Source organism: Zalophus californianus, chromosome 15 (genome assembly GCF_009762305.2).
Source record: "Zalophus californianus isolate mZalCal1 chromosome 15, mZalCal1.pri.v2, whole genome shotgun sequence".
Lineage (NCBI taxonomy): Eukaryota > Metazoa > Chordata > Mammalia > Carnivora > Otariidae > Zalophus > Zalophus californianus.
Window position 1 is genome coordinate 11,518,264 of NC_045609.1, and position 27,305 is coordinate 11,545,568.

At 38.1% G+C, this 27,305-nt stretch overlaps 1 protein-coding gene across 1 annotated transcript in view; it reads right to left on the bottom strand.

Moving 5' to 3' along the window:
• Nucleotides 1–27,305, bottom strand: part of RYR2 (ryanodine receptor 2) — a 732,757-nt gene that overhangs the window by 443,375 nt on the left and 262,077 nt on the right. The window contains 1 exon segment of the mRNA XM_027588196.2: nucleotides 16,994–17,098. Within this exon segment, the coding sequence (XP_027443997.2) occupies nucleotides 16,994–17,098 (105 nt within the window).

Consider the following 27,305-nt stretch of genomic DNA (forward strand, 5'->3'; position numbering starts at 1 on the left):
AAAAAAAAAAAAAAAGAAAAACACATTTCCTTGTGATGAGCACCCTTAGGATTTACTCTCTTGACAACTCTCCTATACAGCCCACAGGAAAGGTTAACTATAAGCATCATGCCGCACCTGACAGCCAGAGAACTCATTCATCTTATAACTGGAAGTTATCTTTTGACCTCCCCCTTTCTTCCAATTCTCCCTCATCCCACCTCTGGTAACTACAAATCTGATCTCTTTTTCTCTGAGTTTGTTTTTATTTTGTTTTTGTAGATTCCACATATAAGTGAAGTCATACAGTATTTGTCTCTGTCGGACTTATTTCACTTAGCATAATGTCCTCAAGGTCCATCCATGTTGTTGCAAATGGCAAGATTCCATTCTTTTTTATGGCTAATATTCTATTGCTTGCATGCATACATACACACACACACACACACACACACACACACTATGTCTTCTTTATTGATTCGTCTATCAATGGACACTTGGGCTGTTTCCAAATCTTGGCTTTTGTAAATAATGTTGCTATAAACATAGGGGTGCATGTATCCCTTTAGAATTAGTGTTTTTGTATTCTTTGAGTAAATACCCAGTAGTGTGATTACTGGATCATAGGGTAGCTCTATTTTTCGCTTTTTGGGAAACCTCCATACTGTTTCCCACAGTGGCTGCACCAGTTTGCATTCCCACCAACAGTGCAAGAGGTCCCTTTTTCTCCACATCTTTGCCAACACCTGTTGTTTCCTGTGTTGCTGATTTTAGCCATTTGACAGGCGTGAGGTGGTATCTCATTGTAGTTTTGATTTGCATTTCTCTGATGAGTGATGTGAGCATGTTTTCAGGTGTCTATTGCCCATTGGTATGATTTCTTTGTAGAAATGTTCATGTTTTCTGCCCATTTTTTGGATTGTTTGGTTTTTGGGTGTGAAGTTCTTTATATATTTTGGATGCTAGCCCTTTATCAGATATGTCATTTGCAAACATCTTTTCCCATTCCATACGTTGCCTTTTAGTTTCGTTGACTGTTGTTTGCTGATTGTGCAGAAGCTTTTTATTTTGATGTGCTCCCAACAGTTTTTGTTTTTGTTCCCCTTGCCTCGGGAGACATGTCTAGAAAAAAGTCGCTACAGCTAATGCCAAAGAAGTTACTTTTAACAGATAATTAATCAAGCAAGTAAATAAACAAATGAGGACATATATATGTATCCATATTTATATTTATAAAATTTATTTATTCCCAACCATATTCCAACCAGGCATCTTGAAGCAAAAATAAAAATTGTGAGTGTGGTATTATTTTAATTAAAAAGTATCCCTAGTTCAGTCTTTGGCTCTGGTCTCTTCAGAGTCAGGTATCTACCGCTATGATATTTAAAAGTGTAATACTAATCATTTGATTCTGTATTTTAACAGAAACTTAGAACATGCAGAGCAGTAACATACTTAAAAATGGATGAACAACATCATGTGTTTAAGTTAACTTCACTTTCTTCCAGTGAGACTGGCATTAGCTCAGCCATCTGAGAAACTGACTTTTAATAATGTACATAACATAAGCTATATTACATGAATCACAAGCAAGGTTATTTAACCCTTCATCTTCCCACCACACTATCCCATTTACTTTGATGAGAAGGAAAGCAAATGAACATGGAGATAAAACTCAACCAGGGTGAGTTTATTAACTCTTTTAATTTCTGATCTGCCCAAGAACTTGAACAAATGTCTTTAACATGAAGTGCCACTGGGCATATACCCAAATACCAGAAGAATAAGGATATAAAAGAAACATTAAGATTCACTTCTGGAATATCCAACAAATACTGAACACTCAAAAAACTCTTGAGAGAATAAAGTCTTTTAAATATGTATCTATGAGTTGATACCGGTTATATATATTATATATATATATATATATATAATATATATATGACTGATAATAACACTGATTGGTTTACAAGAAAGTACACCTTTCAGTCCATATCCAACTAGATTACTCTGATCTTCATCTGAGCTTGTCAACAACATCCTCGAACTACATCACAGAAGTCGTGGGCTGAATAATGGCACCCCACAGACATCCACATTCTAATCCCCAGAATCTGTGACTGTTACATGGTAGTATGTAGTTCATTTTGAAGACAGAGGATGGGCCACAAACCAAGAATGTAAACGAGAAAAGGCAAGGCAAACAGACGCTTCCCCAGAGCTCCTCTAAGGAATGTAGTTCAGCTGACACCTTCACTGCAGCTCACTGAGATTAATTTTTATACTTCTGACTTCAAGAACTGTAGGATAATAAATTTATGGTGTCTTAAGCCATTTGGTTTGCGGTAATTTTTTTACAAGCAGCCACAGAAACCAATACATGTGGCTTCTGTGACCCCTTTCTCCCGGTTTTCCTCATCTCTCCGACCAGATCTATCTTCCCAGAGCCTTCCAAAGGATCCTTCTCATCTTCCTACTGCTTTAATAGTGATATCCCTTTAGGCTCCTTTGCTACGTTTATTCCATGGACATTCCATAGTAAAGAGTTTAAAAGCAAAGGCTTTAGAGTCCAGAGGACATGGATTTGTACCCCAGTTATACCACAGGCTAGCCATGTGATCTTTCCAGATACTGTAGTTTTCAGGTCTAGAAATTCCATTTTGCTTCTTTTTTTTTTTTTTAATTTTTTATTGTTATGTTAATCACCATATATTACGTCATTAGTTTTTGGTGCAGTGTTCCATGATTCATTGTTTGTTCATAACACCCAGTGCTCCATGCAGAACGTGCCCTCCTCAATACCCATCACCAGGCTAACCCATCCCCCTACCCCCCTCCCCTCTAGAACCCTCAGTTTGTTTTTCAGAGTCCATCATCTCTCATGGTTCGTCTCCCCCTCTGACATACTCCCCTTTTCTTCCTCTCCTGTTATCTTCTTCTTTTTCTTTTTTCTTAAAATATGTTGCATTATTTGTTTCAGAAGTACAGATCTGTGATTCAACAGTCTTGCACAATTCACAGCGCTCACCGTAGCACATACCCTCCCCAATATCTATCACCCAACCACCCCATCCCTCCCACCCTCGACCACTCCAGTAACACTCAGTTTCTTTCCTGAGATTAAGAATTCCTCATATCAGTGAGGTCATGTGATACATGTCTTTCTCTGATTGACTTATTTCACTCAGCATAACACCCTCCAGTTCCATCCACGTCGTTGCAAATGGCAAGATCTCATTCCTTTTGATGGCTGCATAATATTCCATTGTGTATATATACCACCTCTTCTTTATCCATTCATCTGTCGATGGGCATCTTGGCTCTTTCCACAGTTTGGCTATGGTGGACATTGCTGCTATAAACATTGGGGTACACGTACCCCTTCGGGTCCCTACATTTGTATCTTTGGGGTAAATACCCAGTAGCGCAATTGCTGGATCGAACGGTAGCTCTAATTTCAACTGTTTGAGGAACCTCCATACTGTTTTCCAGAGGGGTTGCACCAGCTTGCATTCCCACCAACAGTGTAGGAGGGTTCCCCTTTCTCCACATCCCCGCCAACATCTGTCGTTCCCTGACTTGTTAATTTTAGCCATTCTGACGGGTGTGAGGTGGTATCTCATGGAGGTTTTGATTTGGATTTCCCTGATGCCGAGCGATGTTGAGCACTTTTTCATGTGCCTGTTGGCCATTTGGTTGTCTTCTTTGGAGAAATGTCTATTCATGTCTTCTGCCCATTTCTTGATTGGATTATTTGTTCTTTGGGTGTTGAGTTTGATAAGTTCTTTATAGATTTTGGATACTAGCCCTTTATCTGATGTGTCATTTGCAAATATTTTCTCCCATTCTGTCGGTTGTCTTTTGGTTTTGTGGACTGTTTCTTTTGCTGTGCAGAAGCTTTTTATCTTGATGAAATCCCAATAGTTCATTTTTGCCCTGGCTTCCCGTGCCTTTGGCGATGTTTCTAGGAAGAAGTTGCTGCGGCTAAGGTCGAAAAGGTTGCTACCTGTGTTCTCCTTTAGGATTTGGATGGACTCCTGTCTCACGTTTAGGTCTTTCAACCATTTGGAGTCTATTTTTGTGTGTGGTGTAAGGAAATGGTCCAGTTTCATTCTTCTGCATGTGGCTGTCCAATTTTCCCAACACCATTTGTTGAAGAGACTGTCTTTTTGCCATTGGACATTCTTTCCTGCTTTGTCAAAAATAAGTTGACCATAGAGTTGAGGGTCCATTTCTGGGCTCTCAATTCTGTTCCATTGATCTATGTGTCTGTTTTTGTGCCAGTACCATACTGTCTTGATGATGACAGCTTTGTAATAGAGCTGGAAGTCCGGAATTGTGATGCCGCCAGCTTTGCTTTTCTTTTTCAGTATTCCTCTGGCTATTCTGGGTCTCTTCTGGTTCCATACAAATTTTAGGATTATTTGTTCCATTTCTTTGAAAAAAGTGGATGGTATTTTGATGGGGATTGCATTGAATGTGTAGATTGCTCTAGGTAGCATTGACATCTTCACAATGTTGATTCTCCCAATCCATGAGCATGGAACGTTTTTCCATTTCTTTGTGTCTTCTTCAATTTCTTTCCTGAGTATTTTATAGTTTTCTGAGTACAGATCCTTTGCCTCTTTGGTTAGATTTATTCCTAGGTATCTAATGGTTTTGGGTGCAATTGTAAATGGGATCGACTCCTTGATTTGTCTCTCTTCTGTCTTGTTGTTGGTGTATAGGAATGCCACTGATTTCTGTGCATTGATTTTATATCCTGCTACTTTACTGAATTCCTGTATGAGTTCTAGCAGTTTTGGGGTGGAGTCTTTTGGGTTTTCCACATACAGTATCATATCATCTGCAAAGAGTGAGAGTTTGACTTCCTCTTTGCCGATTTGGATGCCTTTGATTTCTTTTTGTTGTCTGATTGCTGTGGCTAGGACTTCTAATACTATGTTGAATAGCAGTGGTGAGAGTGGACATCCCTGCCGTGTTCCTGACCTTAGGGGAAAAGCTCTCAGCCTTTCCCCATTGAGAATGATATTTGCTGTAGGTTTTTCATAGATGGCTTTTATGATATTGAGGTATGTACCCTCTATCCCTATACTCTGAAGAGTTTTGATCAAGAAAGGATGTTGTACTTTGTCAAATGCTTTTTCTGCATCTATTGAGAGGATCATATGATTCTTCTTCTTTCTTTTGTTAATGTATTGTATCACGTTGATTGATTTGCGGATGTTGAACCAGCCTTGCAGCCCAGGAATAAATCCCACTTGGTCGTGGTGAATAATCCTTTTAATGTACTGTTGGATCCTATTGGCTAGTATTTTGGTGAGAATTTTTGCATCCATGTTCATCAAGGATATTGGTCTGTAATTCTCTTTTTTGATGGGGTCTTTGTCTGGTTTGGGGATCAAGGTAATGCTGGCCTCATAAAATGAGTTTGGAAGTTTCCCTTCCATTTCTATTTTTTGGAACAGTTTCAGGAGAATAGGTATTAATTCTTCTTGAAATGTCTGATAGAATTCCCCTGGAAAGCCATCTGGCCCTGGGCTTTTGTTTCTTGGAAGATTTTTGATGACTGCTTCAATTTCCTTAGTGGTTATAGGTCTGTTCAGGTTTTCTATTTCTTCCTGGTTCAATTTTGGTAGTTGATACATCTCTAGGAATGCATCCATTTCTTCCAGGTTATCTAATTTGCTGGCATAGAGTTGCTCATAATATGTTCTTATAATTGTTTGTATTTCTTTGGTGTTGGTTGTGATCTCTCCTCTTTCATTCATGATTTTGTTGATTTGGGTCATTTCTCTTTTCTTTTTGATCAGTCTGGCCAGGGGTTTATCAATCTTGTTAATTCTTTCAAAGAACCAGCTCCTAGTTTCGTTGATCTGTTCTACTGTTCTTTTGGTTTCTAGTTCATTGATTTCTGCTCTGATCTTTATGATTTCTCTTCTCCTGCTGGGTTTAGGCTTTCTTTGCTGTTCTTTCTCCAGCTCCTTTAGGTGTAGGGTTAGGTTGTGTATTTGAGACCTTTCTTGTTTCTTGAGAAAGGCTTGTATTGCTATATACTTTCCTCTCAGGACTGCCTTTGCTGTATCCCAAAGATTTTTGAACAGTTGTGTTTTCATTTTCATTGGTTTCCATGAATTTTTTTAATTCTTCTTTAATTTCTTGGTTGACCCATTCATTCTTTAGTAGGATGCTCTTTAGCCTCCATGTATTTGAGTTCTTTCCGACTTTCCTCTTGTGGTTGAGTTCTAGTTTCAAAGCATTGTGGTCTGAAAATATGCAGGGAATGATCCCAATCTTTTGGTACCGATTGAGACCTGATTTGTGACCTAGGATGTGATCAATTCTGGAGAATGTTCCATGGGCACTAGAGAAGAATGTGTATTCCGTTGCTTTGGGATGGAATGTTCTGAATATGTCTGTGAAGTCCATTTGGTCCAGTGTGTCATTTAAAGTCTTTATTTCCTTGTTGATCTTTTGCTTAGATGATCTGTCCATTTCAGTCAGGGGGGTGTTAAAGTCCCCCACTATTATTGTATTGTTGTCAATGTGTTTCTTTGCTTTTGTTATTAATTGCCTTATATAATTGGCTGCTCCCATGTTCAGGGCATAGATATTTACAATTGTTAGATCTTCTTGTTGGATAGACCCTTTAAGTAGGATATAGTGTCCTTCCTCATCTCTTATTACAGTCTTTGTTTTAAAATCTAGTTTGTCTGATATAAGGATTCCCACCCCAGCTTTCTTTTGGTGTCCATTAGCATGGTAAATGGTTTTCCACCCCCTCACTTTCAATCTGGGGGTGTCTTTGGGTGTAAAATGAGTCTCTTGCAGACAGCATATGGATGGGTCTTGTTTTTTAATCCAATCTGATAGCCTGTGTCTTTTGATTGGGGCATTTAGCCCATTTACATTCAGGGTAACTATTGAAAGGTATGAATTTAGTGCCATTGTATTACCTGTAAGGTGACTGTTAACTGTCTGTTGTCTGTGTTCGTTTCTGCTCTTTGCTGCTTTTAGGTTCTCTCTTTGCTTAGAGGACCCCTCTCAATATTTCTTGGAGAGCTGGTTTCGTGTTTGCAAATTCCTTTAGTTTTTGTTTGTTCTGGAAGCTTTTTATCTCTCCTTCTATTTTCAATGATAGCCTAGCTGGATATAGTATTCTTGGCTGCATATTTTTCTCGTTTAGTGCTCTGAAGATATCTTGCCAGTCCTTTCTGGCCTGCCAGGTCTCTGTGGATAGGTCTGTTGCCAATCTAATGTTTCTACCATTGTAGGTTACATATCTCTTCTCCCGAGCTGCTTTCAGGATTTTCTCTTTGTCTCTGAGACTCGTAAGTTTTACTATTAGATGTCGGGGTGTTGACCTATTTTTATTGATTTTGAGAGGGGTTCTCTGTGCCTCCTGGATTTTAATGCCTGTTTCCTTCCTCACATTAGGGAAGTTCTCTGCTATAATTTGCTCCAATATACCTTCTGCCCCTCTCTCTCTCTCTTCTTCTTCTGGGATCCCAATTATTCTAATGTTGTTTCGTCTTATCGTATCACTTATCTCTCGAATTCTGCCCTCGTGATCCTGTAGTTGTTTCTCTCTCTTTTTCTCAGCCTCTTTATTTTCCATCATTTGGTCTTCTATATCGCTGATTCTCTCTTCTGCCTCAGTTATCCTAGCATTTAGTGCCCCCATTTTTGATTGCACCTCATCAATAGCCTTTTTGATTTCGATTTGGTTAGATTTTAGTTCTTTTATTTCTCCAGAAAGGGTTTCTCTAATAACTTCCACGCTTTTTTCAAGCCCAGCTAGTATCTTTAAAGTCATGATTCTGAACTCTAGGTCCGACATCGTACTAATGTCCGTATTGAGTAGGTCCCTGGCTGACGGTACTACCTCTTGTTCTTTTTGCTGAGGTGATTTCTTTCGTCTTGTCATTTTGTCCAGAGGAGAATAGATGAATGAGAGAACAAAAGGCTAACAGGTTTACAACGTCCCCAGGAAATATACTGTATACAAATCAGAAAAGACCTGAAACCAGGGGAAAAGAAAGGGAAAGAAAGAAAAAAGAAAGAGAAAAAGAAAAAAAAGAAGAAAAAAAAGATAAAAACAAAAACAAAACAATTCAAAAAAGGCAGAATATGATCAAATATGATCAGGCTAGTGCATAGATCAGTGCCACACACTAGATTTTGGGCGTATTTTGGTCTGTTAGAAAAAAGTGCCTCCTAAAATTTTAAAGGAAGAAAGACATATATGTACAAAATAAGGGTTGATACAATGAAGGGATGGAAGATGACTGTAAAGATGAAAATTATAAAAGATTTTATAAAAGGACTTGGTAAGATAAGTTGTTTGAAAAAAGAAAGAAGATTTAAGGAAAAAAAAAAAAAGGAAAAAGGGAGAGAATGTGATCAGGCAGGAGACTAGAACAAAGCCATACACTAGTGGTTTAGGGTATATTTTGATCTGTTAGAAGAAACTATACTTCAAAATTTTAAAGAGAGAACAACTTATATATATATGCCAAAAACAAGGATAACTACTATGAAGGGATAAAATATGACTCTAAAAATGAAAAAAAAATAAAAAATGTTTTTTTTTAAAAAAAGGGATTTATAAGATGTTGGTTGAAAAAGGGAAAAAGAAAAATAAAAAAAAGTCAACAAAAATTAACTTTGATGAAATAATGAATCATGGTTAAAAAAAAAAAAAAAAAAAAAAAGCCATGAATCTATGTGCAGTATTCCCCTAGCGCTGGAGTTCTCCTATTCTCCTTGATCGATCAACTTGGTCTTGGCTTGCTGGCTGTTTGTGTTGATCTTCTGGGGGAGGGGCCTGTTGCTGTGGTTTCCAAATGTCTTTGCCGGAGGCGGAATTGCCCCGCCCTTGTCGGTCCGGGCTAAGGAAGCTGCTCCAGTTTGCTCTCAGGAGCTTTTGTTCCCTGCAAGCTCTCGGTACAGCTTTGGAGGACCAGGGCGAAAATGGCGGCCTCCCAGTCTCCGCCCGGAGGAGCCGAGAACTCGGGGCCCCACTCCTCAGTGCGCCCCCAGAGAAAAGCAGTCACTCCCGTGTCCCCGCTCTCTGGCCGCACTCCGTGCTCACCCGGCCTGTGATCGAGCGTTGCTATCTCTGGCACCCGACCCCGCTCGGAGTCTCCAAACCCAGCAGATCCCTGCAGTGCGTTCCCGCACCGCTCCTCCCCGGGAAGGAAGGGGAGTCTCCCCGGATCTGCTGCTTGTTGGGTCCTTGCTGGGGGAGCCGTGCCCCGACTGGGCCGCAGATCACAGTTTATGGCAACCCCGAGCTGAGAGCCCGCGACTCTGCTCCGTATCTGCAACTGGCTTCCCCGCCCCGACACCTGGGAGCTCTGGCGCACTCAGGCACCCCCGGTCTTTCTGTGACCCCGAGGGTCCTGAGACCACACTGTCCCGGGAGGATTCCACCCCCCGTTTAGCCACTGCAGCGACGTCCCTCCGCCGAGCCAACTTTTAAAAGGTCCGATTTTGTGCTCCGCGGCTCTAGCACTTGCCAGAAGCGGCCGGCGGAGGCCCCTCCCCCGCCGTCTATCCTCCCGAATATCGCCTCGGATTCACTTCTCCGCACGTCCTACCTTCCAGTAAGTGGTCGCTTCTCTGTTCAGAGAGTTGTTGCTACTCTCCTGTTCGATCTCCTGTTGAGTTCGTAGGTGTTCAGAATGGTTTGATCCCTACTCAGCTGAATTCCTGAGACGAGACAAAATCTAGGTCTCCTACTCCTCCGCCATCTTGCTCCCATTCTGTCCATTTTGCTTCTTTGAAAAATTCTTCTAAGTATTGGAATCTTTTATTTCATTGAACATAGTTATAATAAGCTTCTTTATACTTTTGTCTGGTAAGATCATCTCAGGGATGATCTGAGATCTGGTAAGATCCCCAGATTCTGGGGATTAGAATGTGGATGTCTGTGGGGTGCCATTATTCAGCCCACGACTTCTGTGATGTAGTTCGAAGATGTTGTTGACAAGCTCAGATGAAGATCAGAGTAATCTAGTTGGATATGGACTAAGTTGTTGGTTGTTTTTTCTCTTGAGATTGGATCCCATTTGTGTGTTTCTTTCCATGTCAAACAATCGTGGATTTTATCGTCTTTTAAAGCTGTTAAGATTCTGGACTCTGGGTGCCTGGGTGGTTCAGTAGGTTGAGCATCTGCCTTCCACTCAGGTCATGATCCTGGGGTCCGGGGATCGAGTCCCACATCGGTCTCCCTGCTCAGCGGGGAGTCTGCTTCTCCCTCTACCCCTCCCCCCCGTTCATCATCTCCCCCTCTCTCTCACTCTTTCTCAAATAAACGAATAAAATCTTTTAAAAAAAGATTCTGGATTCTGCTACATACTTCTGAAGAATGTGGAGGGATTTGTTTTAACAGATAATTAACTTGGTGAAACTCATACCGTAGGATGCTGGGTGGCAGCACAAATCTCAGTCCAGTATTGTCCTTAGCAATGGCGTCCGAATTGACATCTGCCCCCCCCACACATGGTTTAAGCACCCGCAAGAGGCTAGGCAGTTTATACACAGAATTTAGGGGTCCCCATCTCTGGATTTCTCTTTTTCAGGATGATTCCTTGACTTTCCCAAGGCCCCGAATTCTGCCTCCAGGGAGACGACGGGTATTCTCTCAGAGTCTGAGCTGCCACACAGCATTGACTAGTCCACTGTCAGGCTAAAAGCCTTAAAAATGAGGAAACTCATCCACATCGATCCCATTTTCCGAGTCTGACTCCTCTCCAGAATCTGCCTGCTTTTGTCCAACCCTCCAGAGCCTGCAGGTATTTAGGAGGTTTGCTGTTATTTGTTTTGATTTTAAGATTTGGCCCAAAGTTTAGAGTTCTTCCTCCAGAAGAGTCAGGTCTGGTAGGAGCTTGTGCAAGCAAAGCCAGGCAAAAAAAATCCCGAGAATAATGATTAACAGCCGTAGTGTCTCCTGGGTGCAGGGGTTGGCTGGCACACGTTAGTTACATTAAGTTATTAGAGTCTCACATCAACACTATCAGGGAGATATAACAGTTTCTCTTTATAAATGAAAAACTGAGGGAGAGAAAGATTAAGCAGCTTTCCTAAGATTACCAAGAATTGAACTCAATGAGTTTGTTCCAGAATCCACGTGCTTCACACCGCTCTGAAATCTGCACAGGTCTTCTTGACCTGCTTCATCTGCTGCTCTTGTATTTATATGAAATGATCGTAGATGCAAACACGTGCCTGAAATTGGTGCTTCGCTGTTTGATAAAGGTGTTTAGAAACTCATTTATGGTGCTTCAGTGTTTAAAAAATGTATTTTTAAAAGACTCGCTTACTAGTAAATTTAGCCAGCAGCTTTCTTGATGCATTGATATTCTGAGTACATGCTTCAAAAAGGCAGAGGTTTTATTAGAAGAATGACAGAGCTGTATTAATAATACTCTGCCTTCTAGAACTTCATTCCTCATAAAAACTGGACATGTCTGAGTCTGATGTATATTTTTCTATTGATAATTAAATCACTGTAGTATCTTGTACCTTTAATTACAAACAGTATATAATTTAAAAATATGGAACAGTCGTAGGATCTCATATAAAATAATAAACCATTTTAGTAAATTGAGACATAAAAACCACTTTAAGAATATCTCTAGATATGTTAGGCACTGTCCTCCTATCAAGTATGGTTTTCTATTAGAATTCTAAAAAATAGCCTAATGAGATCAAATTATTCTTTGGAGAAAAATTTAAAATAATTTTTATATTAATACTTTTAGTATTATTTCTGCTTGTCTTAGAAATGATTGGGGAAAGTCCAAAGAAAATTCAAAGCAATGACAAGTTCCACATACCCAATCCCTTCATTGTGCTTATGAGTGTATATACTTACAGGGTAATACACATCAAACTGTAATTGCTTTTCTATACCTGCATTAGACTGTGGACCCACGAATGACAAAAATCACTTATTATTCATCTTCCGATCTAAAGACCCTTCTAAAGTATATCTTATAAATGTTCAAGAAGTTTACATTAAATAAATGAATGATGAGAACTGAATGATTTTATTCCTAATATTTTACATTCTGAATGTTATAGATACTTAAAGTATTATTATAATTTAAATTATAGTAAACTACCAATTACCTACAATATGAGGAAAATCGGACATAAATTAATTAATGATACCAATCATAATCACCTAAGTTATAAATTTCAACTTACTTGCCCAAAGAGCAGGATAGAAGGGGCAAATACTGGTTTAATTTTAGGTAATTTTTCTTGGTTCAAGCTATAAAATTCAAACAACAAGGAACCAATAGAGTCAAGTGGACACAAGGCAAATCCAAGAGATAGGGTCTTAGAATTCTTTCAGAAACAACTAAACCAAAAGACAGAAAGGCCAGTAAATGTTACAAATTTAAAACAGTCTCCTAAACACAATATACAAGTAAGCCACTTGATACACTTATGGCATTAAAAAAAAAAAAAGGCAATGCCTTTTCAACAAATGATAATTATTAAAATTATTTGAAAAAGTAAGACTTTTCAATAAACTGCACGGACTTCAGAAACAAAGTTCTTTCCACTACACTATGTGCCCTCTCACTTCATACTGTGCTCCTATAAAATGGAATCCTTCAACTAGACCTTAATAAAAAAAAATACAACCATGTGGAGAAAGTGTTCATCCAAAAGGTCTGTGAATTAACATTAGTAAAATAGTCCAAAGGATAAGATCACCTAAATCATTAAACTTTATTCCCTACAACGGTGACTCTATAGTTTAACATAATTATGCCATCGTTAAACTGGCAGAACCATGATCTCACTGATATGAGGAATCTGAGAAACAAAACAGAGGATCAGAGGGGAAAGGAGAGAAAAATGAAACAAGATGAAACCAGAGAGGGAGACAAACCATAAGAGACTCTTAATCTCAGGAAACAAACTGAGGGTTGCTGGAGTGGTGGGGGCTGGGAGGGATGGGGTGGCTGGTGATGGACACTGGGGAGGGTATGTGCTATGGTGAGCGCTGTGAATTGTGTAAGACTGATGAATCACAGACCTCTACCCCTGAAACAAATAGTACATTATGTTATTAAAAAAAAAAACAACAAAACAAAAAAACCCGGCAGAACCATGTGCCAGAAGTAGGGTGGGATGCTGGAGGAAGGAAGACAGAACTGGACCCGCCAAGATGGCAGAGGAGGACTACGCCAAGCCCAGGGAAAAGGCAGTCAGGAATCAGTAACGGTTCTACCAACGGAACATACAGGGATGAGAAAAAAAGTAGAATAATAATAACGGCCGCTGTTAAATATATACCATACAAGCAATAGACTACATGCGTCATCACCAAACCTGACGATAAAGACTTACCTTCCCCAAAGCCACAGAGTGAATACAAGGCAGAGCAGGTATTCTAAAGTATTTCTCTAATTCTACAAAGCCCTGCTATTGGCCCCGTGCTCTCTAACCAGCAATCAGAAGAGTGAGAAAAGAAAGACAGATGTGGGTTCACAAACAGACAAGTTACACAGAACCACATAAACCCAGGGAGAGGACAGGAGTAACAGAAGGATGCCCCTGTACAGAAGCCCAGGTGAAATTCACCCCCAGGGACAGGCACTGCTCCAGTGGTCATTTTCTCCTTGTTGTACGTGTATTATCTCCACCCTCAAAATTCTAAAGGCTCTAAGAGCAGCTACTCAGATAAATGGGTCTTAGCCTCTAATATTGATAATGCTTTGAATAAGAATAAAATCTAAATGATATTCAATGGATATATACATGTGATTTAGATCTGCCTTACTATATATATTTTTTTTATTAAACAGATATTTTAGAAAATCCCTTTAGAGAAAATCCTTCAGAATGCTTCTGTGCCACAAACATATTAGTTATTTTACTAATGGTCACAATAAGCAACTTAATGGAATCAAAACTTCATAAATTAGGTAATATTTTTCCTTGTTTCATCTTACACAAATCTTTTTGTTATCAGTAATTTTCTTGATTTGTTTTGGCACAAGTGATGCTGGGAATTTCTCGCTACTTTCCTGAAGCTTTATGAAAACCATGCATTTATTTAAAGAGACCCAAAAACATGAGCAAAACAGGTTAACCACAAAAAGAAAAGGCACAGTTCTAGATGGAATTTTTTCCTTATCATCAAGTGTGTTCGTATTGTTATGTGCATATGACAACATTTTGGACATTAAATAGTATTATGCAATTTACTGAATTACACAAAGAATTTAGAAAGAATTACTTTTCTTTTTTTTAAGATTTTATTTATTTGAGAGAGAGAGAGAATGGAAGAGAGAGAGCATGAGGGGGGGAGGGTCAGAGGGTAAAGCAGACTCCCCGCTGAGCGGGGAGCCCGATGTGGGACTCGATCCCGGGACTCCAGGATCATGACCCGAGCCGAAGGCAGTCGCCTAACCAACTGAGCCACCCAGGCGCCCGAAAGAATTACTTTTCTAAAAGAGGACAAGGCTTTGTAAATAAAGTTGATTATGAATGAGTTAGGGAATCGGGTAACACGTGAGGTTCTTTTTGATACACTGGTGATTTGTAAGGGAAAAAAAATGATTTCATGAAAATCGCCATTACTCTGTTGATATACTTCCTCCTAGTAAAAGTGGATCTTTGCTTAAGCAAATCTACTGTCCACAGTTTATTAAGTTGGAGATGACAATTTGCTTGACATACGTCAAGGTGGCCATAGGTTCCTAGAATGAATTCAAAGCAGAACTAGTTAGTTATGAGGGTATGGATACCTAATAAAGTCCAAAAGACTTGACTCCTACAAGTGCGAAAAGCATCCACTACAGCATATGATCAGACATGCTTCCTAGCCATCTTACACTATTACAATTAAGACAGCTGCTAAGGTGGAGATCTTCTCTCCTCCTTGGTAAATAGTCATGGCACCAAATCCCAAGTGTTCCCTACCTCTGACTACCCCAGGGCTACCCCAGGATACCCCCACATCACTGGGACCAGCCCCAAATCTCTCCAGGACTTAGCCTCTAGCATTATAGCTGAGATCCACTCTGATTAATTGACACCTGTGCCAAAGTTGTTAAATATTTTGAGTATCATTTCAGGGTATAATCGAAACTCCTCTATGATCTAGGAGAGTATCTTTCCTTCTCCAAAATATAGGATCCCCTTGAGCTATTGGACAGCGGTTTCCTCTTAAAAGTTACTCATCTAAAAGTGACATTCAGTTCAATGAAAGATGTCCCTTCCCTGTAGCAGATTCTTCTCAACTTACATTTTCTAATTAATACCTTATGGTAGCTATGCTGGGCTTTAAAACATGGTGTTCTACACATCACATAAATTGCCACTTCAGAAACTGACAGAAACCTGTAGATGGGGACCAATTCAAAATAAAATATAGCTAAATAAGAATATGAGGGAGAGGATGCAGAAATTCTAATAAATATCTTAAAAGCATAACTCCTAAAACCGTATTTCTAACACTTCTAGACACACAGGAAATTTAGAGCTTGCCTAGGTAAACTCCATGATTTTAGGGGGATAAAACATCTTTTCAAAGTCATTAAATTTAGAAAAATTAGCTTAGCAATATAAAAATTAAATTTATGTCCATTTCATCCATAAGCTGGTATCTACAAAGTAAAATGACCCAATACATACTTTCCTGGATGCTTAGGCAAAAGAATATGATTTTTCTTTGTAAAAACAGATTTGAATTTCAAAGCTGACATACCTCAGTAATGTTTAAAAATCAGAAGAGGTTATTTCATGTAGAAACATGACTAGTTGAACTGAGAAATGTTTTACTTCTATTTAAGCCTATTCTAAAAGCTTTGGATTAAAGAACAGAAATTTAAAAAAAAACATTTTATATAGTTTAATACAGTAATTTCAAACTTTTTGTAACCAAAAATGAACTTGAAAAGTTAAAACACATATATTTGGATCTCTCATAAAACAAGTTGTTATTCTAATATCAAATAAAAATCACTAAAGTTTCTCCTTGATACTAGTGTACTATTAACATTTAAAATGAATTTAGAATTAATGCAGAAACCAATTAAATTTTGTGTGAAACTAAATCTTTCAAAATTAGAAGGCTAATGAAAATACGTTACATCCTAACTGATCACTCATTTTCTGTGGAGCTACGTGTTATTTTTCAATGCTCTTGCCTATCAAAACTGGAACAATGATTAAAAACTGTAACAGTAAGACATAGTGCAATAATGGTAAGACAAAATTTTAAGTTTCATTTAAAACATACACTACAGTAATTATAGTACAAAAAAATAAGTAAACAAAAGACAAGAAACCAAAATTTGGCCATCCATCCTCTGCTTAATTCTAAACTCTAATGAATTGGTTAAGAACAAAAGTAGCCCAGAAATCAGTCATATCAAGTTATAGCATGGAAAAAATTTAGATTACCAAATCAGATTTCAAAGAAAAATGTCCTCATTAGGGGACAGAATAAGAATTTCAATTTTCAGAAGAAAACTCTTAGATGTTTGCAAAACTGTAACTGATTAAAGCCATATTGCCATAATTTTATTACTTAAAATATATGAGTGCCATGAAATTTTACTTGCCATAAAGAAGCTTAGAACATAGTCACATGGTTAGAGGCATTTGAAAATGAAATAAAGGTTAATGACAAATAGCCATGCATAAAGCAACTAATTAAAATAGTAACAATAACAGCTCTGAAAACGTAAGAAAACACACAAATTGCTCCAAGAAAGATTCTGTTTTAAACCACAGACATAAGCATGAGGTTCCAAGACACACATCACCTTGAGGCTGGATTTTTTTTTTTTTTTTTAAGTTCTTTAAGCTATCACAGGTCTGCTGGACAAAGCAGAAAGTCAAACTTAAGGAAATCACAAGTAAAATGCATTGACTTAATTTCAGCAAAAAGAAAACATCCAACACCTATGAACGAAACCATTCATACCGTCAAAGAGTTCATTAAAATACCACAAGTATACATAAATTAAGTACTTGCCCCTTCTGACTTCTCCACTGTGTTAGCCAGCATTTCCTGCAGGGCCCGGACAGAGAGAGACTGTTCCAGCACAAAGGTGCAGATGGAGAGGTCTGGGGGAACATTCTGTGTGGAAAGAGGAAAAGATTACCATCATTGCTGCCCCCACCACCACCATCAAGCAATCAGACCCAATTTACCTTATTATATATCAGTTTCATTCATAGAAGAAAAAAAGAGTACTTGGCAATTCTCTAATAGCAGCTCCTAAATCATCAAAATATATTATCTATTCCGGTCACACATTTTAATCCATTTTTGAATTTATGGATAACGACAGCTAACCATTTATTGAGTGCCTCCTCTCCTAGGCATTGCACTCAGAGCTTTATCAGTACCTCCTGTGGTTGTCTATAATGATTATTACTATCATTGTGCGGACAAGAAAACAGAGAAGTTAGGTTACTTTCCCAAAGTCACAATAACTAAATTTTTCAAGGCAGTATTAAAAAGCCAGATTTCTTGGACTCTCAAGTTCTAATCTACCATGCAGCCAGCTCATTAAAAAATATATAGAAAAATACTTGCCTCAAACTAATATTGAAATTAATAAATAGAAAATTGAATTGGTACAAAAAAGCCTTTTACACAGGCTTCTCTTCATCCAGAAAGAAAACCATTACTTTGTTTTACTCAAGTAGGATACATATTTGGCCTCTAACTTGAGTTGTGGCAATATGATTTTCTGCTCTGTCCTGGGATGGATGGATGGACGGACGGGTGTATGTATGTATGTATTATTTTTCTCAATCATACTTTTCCCCTTCTCTTTCCTTCCTTTGAAACTGCCACTCCAATCAATAACCCCATAAGTTCTGAAAATCCCAAAAGGTAACTATCAAGGTGGTGAAGGAAACAGGGTAATAGCTACCCGGTGAGTTAAAACTACCCCAATCAGGAACAAGTACATTATCATTCACGCAGGCTTTTGCTTTAGATAAGCAGGATCCAGCAGGCAATCCAAATGGGTCTGGGAAGATGCTCAAAGGAGGATTTTCTTAACAGAGGAACATCATAAATACATTAAACACCGAATGTAAGTGAGACAATATCTTCTTCATAAAAAGAACATTAGGAGGATAAATTTGATAACCTGATATAATGCATCAAAATTACAATTTTCAATGTTTAAATATGTATTAAATTGAACCACTACCACTAGAATGATTCTTATCAGCAGACAAGGATGCTTTATGGTTTCAAGGCAAGATGAAGAGCTAGGGTTCCAGAATTAAAATTCTTTTGTGGATGAAAGGAACATGTCATCTTGGCCACTGGGGTTACTCATACCCTACAAACCTTCCTGGCACCCATGTTTTGTTCTGCTTTGTTTTATTTTTTAAATGAACTTTCCCTCGCTGGAATCCTCCATCCTCCTGTCATGGGCTTCTGTGACCCCAGCCAAATGTCCTTCCATTCCTCCTCAAATTATCTCAGCTAGTCGTCAAAACAAACTCCCAGATCTGGGCACAGCTACTGCCTTCATAATCTGCAGTCAGCCAGACAAGAGCTCTCTTTCCAAAATCCTCAGATAAAGGACTGGAAGCTAGGAAAGAACCTCTCTTCTACTTTGACATTTAGGAATAAATTCTTTGAAATTTAATTTTCTCAGTTCTAACTATATTAATTACAATTTATCAAACCAAGACAAATGCTACGGGGTAAAAAATCTGATACTCAAAGCATTTATTCTGATCTTATCCATTTAAAATGTGAGGGTTTGGAAGCTATACTCACAGTGCTAGTAGAATCCTATGTTATTAAATGGTATGCTAGTGAACCAATTTCTCAAAACAAAAAATGCCCTGATTTGTAGCATTTGCCCATTTCTGTGACAAAAATAACTGATTTCAAAGTCAAAGTTTATACATCAGCTCACAAAATTCCTAAATATGTAACACACAGCTCTCAGGAATCTATGAGAACTGTTCCCAGGGCACCACCGGACTGATTTCAGACCCGTATCCATTAATTACTTCAGAATGACTATAATGTAACAGTTAAGAACTTGGATTCTATAAAGTTACCTAAGCAATAATCCTGGCCTCACTACTTAATACCTGCTAACTTTTCTTATTTTTGGTTTCCTTCCCTGGAAAATGATATAGTAATTATAATAACTATACCATTAGAGAAACATAAATGAGATAATGTAAGTGAAGAGCTTATGACAGTGTCAAGAACATAACAAGAACTCAAAATAAGGGAGCCACTAACCTTAGTTTTGTATATTGTCATTTCTTTCTGTGGCAACTAATGAAGTACCACTCATTTCTTAAAACTGATTCTTACACGGAATCTACTTCAGAGAAATAGTGTTTGAAAACACAAATCAATTATGACCCTGTTCATAACATCCAAAATGTTCTAGTATTTTCAAGAAAAGGTCATTTTTGGTAAAGTTTATATACTGGATGTATTTTGATTGTTTCATGCTTCACTTTGCTCAAAATGTTAAAATATATCCATATACCAGCTTGCATTTATTTTAAAGATCCTTGAAAACCACATGGATTTGGAATGAATTAATCCTGCCACACCATTTTCATTTTGCCACAGACGGACATGCTTGTTACAAGATATTCTTCTAGATAGTGGGAGTTAGCAAGAGTAAGTAAACAATCTACGGAGGCAGCTCTGTCTCTCAGAGACTCAACCCACTTTCTTCTGACCCATTCTTCCTCTATTCCCTCTCACTTTGCCATTCTCCTCCTCAAAATACACACAGATGTAACAGAAAAGCTGAGCAGGAAGAAAATGTTGTTTACCCCTTTTAGGAAAATATGAAACAATACATCAGAGCTCTCTAGTATCATCTGTTTGTTTTGCTCTAAAGAAAAATAGTCTGGTTATTTTAGGCAACAGAATCATTACCCTAACTTGTGACCTTTTACAGTGAACTACCAAAAGTATTCCTTAATTTAGCTGAGTGTTTCTTCAAATAACCTTAAACATTTTACAGCTAAACCATACTATGGCATTTATGTTAAGCCTCTGTTCCCACTTCCCAGAAATAAAGTTTAGTCGGGGGAGGGGGGCGGAAAGGGTCTCATTCATCATTAAAAACCAACTAAATGGCCAAAAATCAAAATGACTCCTAACACTAGGCACAAGAAATAAAGTGTAACATTCTATAAACCTCTGGAGTGAGAGCTCGAACTCACAAACAATTGCAAGCTATCATCTTGTCCTTCATCTTTTATTTTTTCAATCAAGTTTTACTATAACTGAGAAGTTTAAGTTTTCCAACTTCAATATGAAAAAACGTTGCTTGCCCTTACAATGAGCGTCAATTGTAAAAGCAACCTTTAGGTCATATGCTTTACATTACTAAGTGCTTCAAAAGAGACCACGTCAAAATGTAAAAGAAATACAGCACAGCACATATGCATATCTGCTTCTTATACATTATACATGGCGTTTATTTTCCTGAAAAATTAAGTCAGAGAAAGTGCTTCTGTCTAAATGTCTACCTAGGCTGCCCAGAATAGTACCCAAAGCAAGCAGACCAAAGATTAGCCATACTCTTCATGTGGATAGAACCCCAATATTATCGAGACATGTACTTTCACAATAACAACAAACCTTAAGCTAGCAGCCTGGCTATGTACCTTTTCTTTCGTTTAAAATACACACTGGTCATTGTTCTCCTCTGCCTGACGATCACCTAGACTTAAGGGGAAAAAATTCTCAAGAAGAACCACACACTGCATCTGGCTTTGTTCGCACTGGAGAAGACTGTGAGATCAATTAGGTTTCCAACTGAGATATCCATCAAACCATTTGGCTTCCAAGGATATATCTACCTAACCCACTTAAAAACCTATTGAAACATGCCATTACCTTAACTGAACTGCAGCTGATAATATGCGACTACATAAGTCACAGATCATCTCTCCTGTTATCACATATAAAAACTGCATAGTAACTAACCACCCTATTTTAACATCCTCATACCTTTGCTCATGTTTTTCCTCCTTTAGCCTACAATATCCATTTCCAGGTCTCCCCCTATGGAAAATACTTCATGTTTTTGAATCACACATAAATAAAAACATTTTCCTTACTGAAAATTCAAACAATATCGAAAAACTGAAAACTCTCTTTCCAAATTTAATTATATTTATTCTCCCTTAACCTCCCTCCCAGGCATCACCAATTGGAGTTTGATGACCTTTGGATGTGCACCTTTTCAGGTCTTTTTCTATGCATTTACATACATATCCTCATATACGAGTATATAGAATGGCTTTTCCCATTAATGGGCTCACTTTGTAAAAGTTACATATTTTAAATTAGTAATACGTTTCAGAGATCATTTTTTAGAGATCATTGTCTATTAGGAGATCTATATCTACCTCATTCTTCATGACTGCTAGAGAATCTAGATATACCATATTCCTCCTAAAGATTGGTTCAAGTTCTCTGCCATATAACACTGTTATTCAACTTGGACCCTCACCCTCCCAATCACCACTACCAACCTAAAGTGGTGACTTACAAAAGAAGGCGTTCACTGTTTCCTTGAGTTGACCTCCAGCTCTGAGTCCATCTACTGCTGGAAAAATAAGCAAATCTGCACAGAGGGATATAGGTGGTTACAGCCCTGAAGACACATCTCTACTTTTGTTTCTGTTTTAGCAGTCCTAGATTTCTAATACAAAGACAAGTTAATTTACCTTTTTACAGTGTCTGTTAAATGTGCTCCACATAACCTACAGGGTAACTCAGACATCTCAAAATATATTTTGAAAATTAATGGGGTATTCAATCTTGATAATTTGACAGCATAGGAAAATGAGTAAGTCACTGCATCAGAGGACATGGGATTCAGATCCAGCGCATAACTAGCCAAGGGATTTCAGGTAAATCAGTCTGAGCTTTCCCATCTGTTAAGTGGCAAAATACTTAACGTATTTCCAAGAATTGTTTCTGAGGTTCAAATAAGAAAATCAATGCATTATAAACCAAAAAATTGCCAATAAAATAAGATTTTATCTGCCTAATTTAAGAAAAACCTAAATCAGATAGAAAGCTCAGAATCACAGAGATGTAAATTAAGATAAGAGCTACTCTTCTATGAAGAAATGTGAAGACAGTATATTTTAGAGTGGAGCAGATGGTCTGAGGTTGAGACAGCTTTGTTTTTGCTCAGCCACCCATCTGCTGAGTGGCCTTTGGCAAGGCACTATAACCACGGAGGATCAACTTCTCCATGAACTATGGAGGTACCAAACTGTATCTTCTCCAAAAAATAAAGTTGTTTTTCTTTATTTTAAGTTGCCAAGTAGAAACATGAACCAGACAAAAATTTCACCTACCAGATGGGGAATAATATTCTTTAAAAACATATACTTATATTCTACCATTCCAATAAAATTATGGTGTTGTATCCCACTTACATGAAATACTGTAAAAAGAAATATCAAGCAGGATATAAGAAAAATCTTAGTTGACTTCTTCCTCTTTACAGGTCTTCAGAACTCCAATGATAACACTTCACCATATTCCTAGCCTGACAATGTCGTTATTACAAGACCTTCACACTTTTCCATGGGAGTTCACAGTTCTGGGTAGTTTTTCTGGGTTTTTTGGGGGGTTTTTTGTGTGTTTTTTTGTCATATTCTTTATCACTTCATCCCACTTTGCACCAAAGGTTAATAGGAAATTGCCTTGGAGAAAGAAATACTTACCCTATATAAACTACTTCTTTTAGATCAGCTTTTTGATACAAGGCTAAATGTAATTATAACAGATGAAACTGATATGTCTGGGTTCCCCTAGATCTAAAGCCTTTGAATCTCTTAAAAAAAAAAAAAAAACTCAAGTCATTCCACCTGGCATCCTTGACAACACAGGTCCAGGTGGGGAAGGATCTATTAGCAGGTTTAAATGACTAGTAATTAGGGCGCCTGGGTGGCTCAGTTGGTTAAGCGACTGCCTTCGGCTCAGGTCATGATCCTGGAGTCCCGCATCGGGCTCCCTGCTCAGCGGGGAGTCTGCTTCTCCCTCTGACCCTCTCCCCTCTCATGCTCTCTCTCTATCTCATTCTCTCTCTCAAATAAATAAATAAAATCTTTAAAAATAAATAAATAAATAAATAAATAAATAAATGACTAGTAATTAGTGTAAATCACTACTACACACAGCCGTAACTCTGTCAATTCAGCAGTTCATTAGGAAAATCCTAAGTGAGTTAGTAGGGTTTCCCAGGATTTGCTCAGTGTTCATTTTGCCCATTGACACACATCTTTTTATACAATGTATAAACACAATAGTACATACAACAACAACAACAACAAGAGTACATACAACACAGTAATTTTAACATTCACATGACTCAAATGTGTCAGTGCAAATCTAGAGGCAACTAGTTTGACTTTCCATCATGCATCACCTCTCCCATTCTACTATCACCACAGGAATATTATCTCAGGTCAAGTCTGCTCACACACCTGAGCTGGAGCCACTGTTGGTGAGAACACAAGTACATGATATTTTGAAAGCAGAACACTCAAGATAAAACCAGAGGAGAGACTTCTGCTATGAATTAAGCCTCAATATGTAGGTATCTTAAAAATCACACATGCGACTAATGGTTCACTGTATCTAGACCCCAGCTTCTCAAAACTGCTAAGTCAAACCTATCTATCAGTCACAATTTTGATAACAGCCTAACTCTCCAGACTCCAGGTAATGGCCCACTTATGTAATTTGCATTTAAAACACAGCATTTCTAGTCCTGTAAGTACATCATGACGATGTTCTAGGAATGTGGGCTCCAAGTTAAAAAAAAATATTTTTTTTAAAAGATTTTATTTTTTTGTCAAAGAGAGAAAGAGAGCACAAGCAGGGGGAGTGGCAGGCAGAGGTAGAGGGAGAAGCAGACTCCCTGTTGACGAAGGAGCCTGATGCGGGACTTGATCCCAGGACCCTGGGATCATGACCTGAGCTGAAGGCAGATGCTTAACCGACTGTGTCACCCAGGCAACCCTTAAAAAAATCTATTTAAAAAGCTAAAGTCTCACCACCAAACTCAGAGAGTTTAGAGCTAATTGAGTGAATATATATATGTAAATGGATAGATACACAAACCACAAGAACAAATAAATTAGTGCAAATGGTGGAACCACTGCTGTAGTTCAAGTCACCACAAATTATTTTGGAGCAAAGTTTCACTCTACTCAAAAGAGATTTTTTAAGAGTTAGCAAAATACACACATGTTCATTACTTATGCAGCAAGGAACTGGAATCATAGTGACCGTAAGTATACCCTGATAACTAAGACAAAAATACTGTGTGGTCCAAATATTTGCTGAATCAGTGACCTCTCAGCCTTGCTCCCTGTTAAAATCCCAGTGAAGCAAAGATAGTGCTCAACCTTGGTAGATCCTCCAGTGAAAATTTCTGATGATCAACAGTACCGTCTCCAGAAAGTTTTGTGAAAAGGAGATTTAGGTGGAATCTATTCACAGGCTTATTGCTTTGAAAGTACCTGGGGAAAAAATAAATTTTACCATAACCAGGTCAACCTAATTATCTGACCTTTTCCTACAGTAATCATGGTCCCTGGTCTCATAATCTGCTTAAAGAAAAGGGAAGAATTCACACAAACTTGTGAAAAGGGCAATCAACAGATTCTGAAATTACCTAGAAATCCACAGTAAGTCAGGAGAAGAAGAAAAAAAGAAAACAAGAATTATGGCTTCCAAATCAATTATGTAGAGAATAAGCTGATGTCTGCACATTTAATTAACTATGTAATAGAGTACAAATTTATTCAGGCATAATCCTACCAATACCAAGCATCTCACCCTTTGTAGGTATCTCACTTCGTGATAATGTGCTGGATGATTTCATCTAAATTAATTTAAAATGGCAAGAGCTAAATTAATTGCTTAGTATCAGTCTGAACAAATCAAGCTAGAATCAACTCAGTAACATCACTTGGAACCTCAAAACTAGAACTCCAAGTAGACTCAAATTGAGACATTCAGCACCAGGGAATTCTTACTAGGAATTCTGCCAGCATGGCATTTTTATGCAGTTGCAAGAATGTAAAATAAATATAACCATGTACAAACAATTATGTAGATAATAATGGCTATATCACTTTTTAAGTGTTCTTTGCATGCTAGGTCCTAATTCTCATCACAACCCTACAAGAGAAGCAGTATTATCCCCAATATGGGTATATTGGTGAGTCAGGAAATTCAATGACTTGATCTAAGCCAGAAACTAGTAACAGGCATATCTGCTTCGCCTAAAACCCATACCACATTGCCACTCTCAAGGTAATATCAGCCTGGTACTTGGCTGTTTTGTTTTTCCATCCATTTGTGGTATTAGTTATTACTGATAAATTAAACCTAACATGACCGTGTTCATGCTCTAAAAAGAGCTCACATACAGAAGCAGAGTCATGAGTAACCCAAACTCTAGGATTTGGGCTTGAGGGACATTTTAAAAGTTTATAACCTGGTGTGAGTCCCTCTGGGAATGTATTAGCAGGAATAAAAGTGTAGTAAGGCATTAAAATAATCATCCTTTCTAGATAGATGCCTTTTGGGTATATTTGGATATAAGGACCTTTTCCTTGACCGAAGAAGAGAATCACCTCTTTGGTAAGAGATACAGTTATTTTCTGGCTGATGAGAAAAGTATATAGGAATGTGTCAGACACTTCAGTTTAAGTAACACAGAAAAACTAAGTCAGACACTTCAGGTTAAGTAACACAGAACTGAAACTGAAGCTGTTTTGGTGAAATTTAACCCTGACATAATGTTAGGTGACCTGGACATACTTCAGAGTTCAATTAATCCATATAAACTATAAACATACAGCTCAAGAAAACAAATACAGTTTGGATAACCAAAAATTCCATCTTGCCTAATTTTGGCTCAGAAGGGGTAGGTAACACAAAGGTTAACACAGAGGTAACATGAAGAAATTAGAGGATATTTTAGGAAGACGACTCCAGCAGCTGGGTACATGATAAATTAGAGCCACAGTGTGACACTTTTTGATATTCAAGAATCATTTCAAAGAAGATAAAAAGGTTGATGAGCTACATTAAAAAAAATTATGGGACTTCCTCTTATGGCTGAGTGTGGATGTTGGCTAATCTTCACCCTAAAAAGCAAGGTGGATAAAATGGACAAAAATAAGCTTTCAGAACCGTGGAACTTCACCAAAGGCATTAAAAAATATATGTGACAAACTTTCTTACTAGAAAACTGCTGAACTTCAGATAGGAACACTAAGAGTTGATGGTATTATTATCTCAAGGCTTCTCCCATCTGCCCCCAGCTCAGCTGCTATGGAGATTCTGCCAGAGTGTGGCATGGGGTAATTTGTGAGGACCAGAAGCTGTACTACATCATGGAAGGGAGCTCACTTGATGTGGAGTAGATCCTATGCATCATGCATACTACCTTGTCTGTGAAAGTGACACTTTCCAGCAAGACCTGACAGCTCTTCTAGACTGATCCAGTACATTTTTTTTTTTTTTTGAGAGAGAAAGAGAAGTATGCACGATGAGGACAGAGGGAGAGAGAGAATCTCTCATGCTTAGCATGGAGCCCGATGCGGGGCTCAATCTCATAACCCTGAGATCATGACCTGAGCAGAAATCAAGAGTTGGACACTTAACCAACTGAGCCACCCAGGCACCCCCGACTCAATACATTCCTGACTCAAGTAACAAACATGCCAAATAGTTCCAAATTATTCACAGACTCCAGGCTAACCTGAAGTAGCATGTGCACAAAGAGACACAAAGAACCCAACACAAAGTAAATCCAAAGAGGAGTTCAAATGACCTGAACTCCTCATGCACTTCTCTACCCACACACAGGTCCATCTGCAGAAGACATAAACCCTACTGCTCAAAGTATCTGTGTGCAACCTCTGTACAATCATTTCTCTAATTCTAAGCTATGCAGGAACAGGGCAACTTATAGGAATCCACGTTTAAATAAAAACAAGAATGAAAAAAAAATTGGAGAAGGGACATCAGTGTCAAAACATCACAGGGAGACATATTTCACAGATTTAGCCCAGGCAAGTCACTGAAAAAAGAAAAAACAAATTAAACTAACAACACCAGCAACTTGAATTGGGGAAACATCAAAATTTATTCTTCCTACATTATAATAAATTTAACCCCCCAAAAATGTACCATAGGCAAAAACAAAACAACAAAAAAAAAAAACCCAGGGACGAATACCAATACTGCGGAAAAAAATTAGTCAAGAGAAACAGTCCCTGAG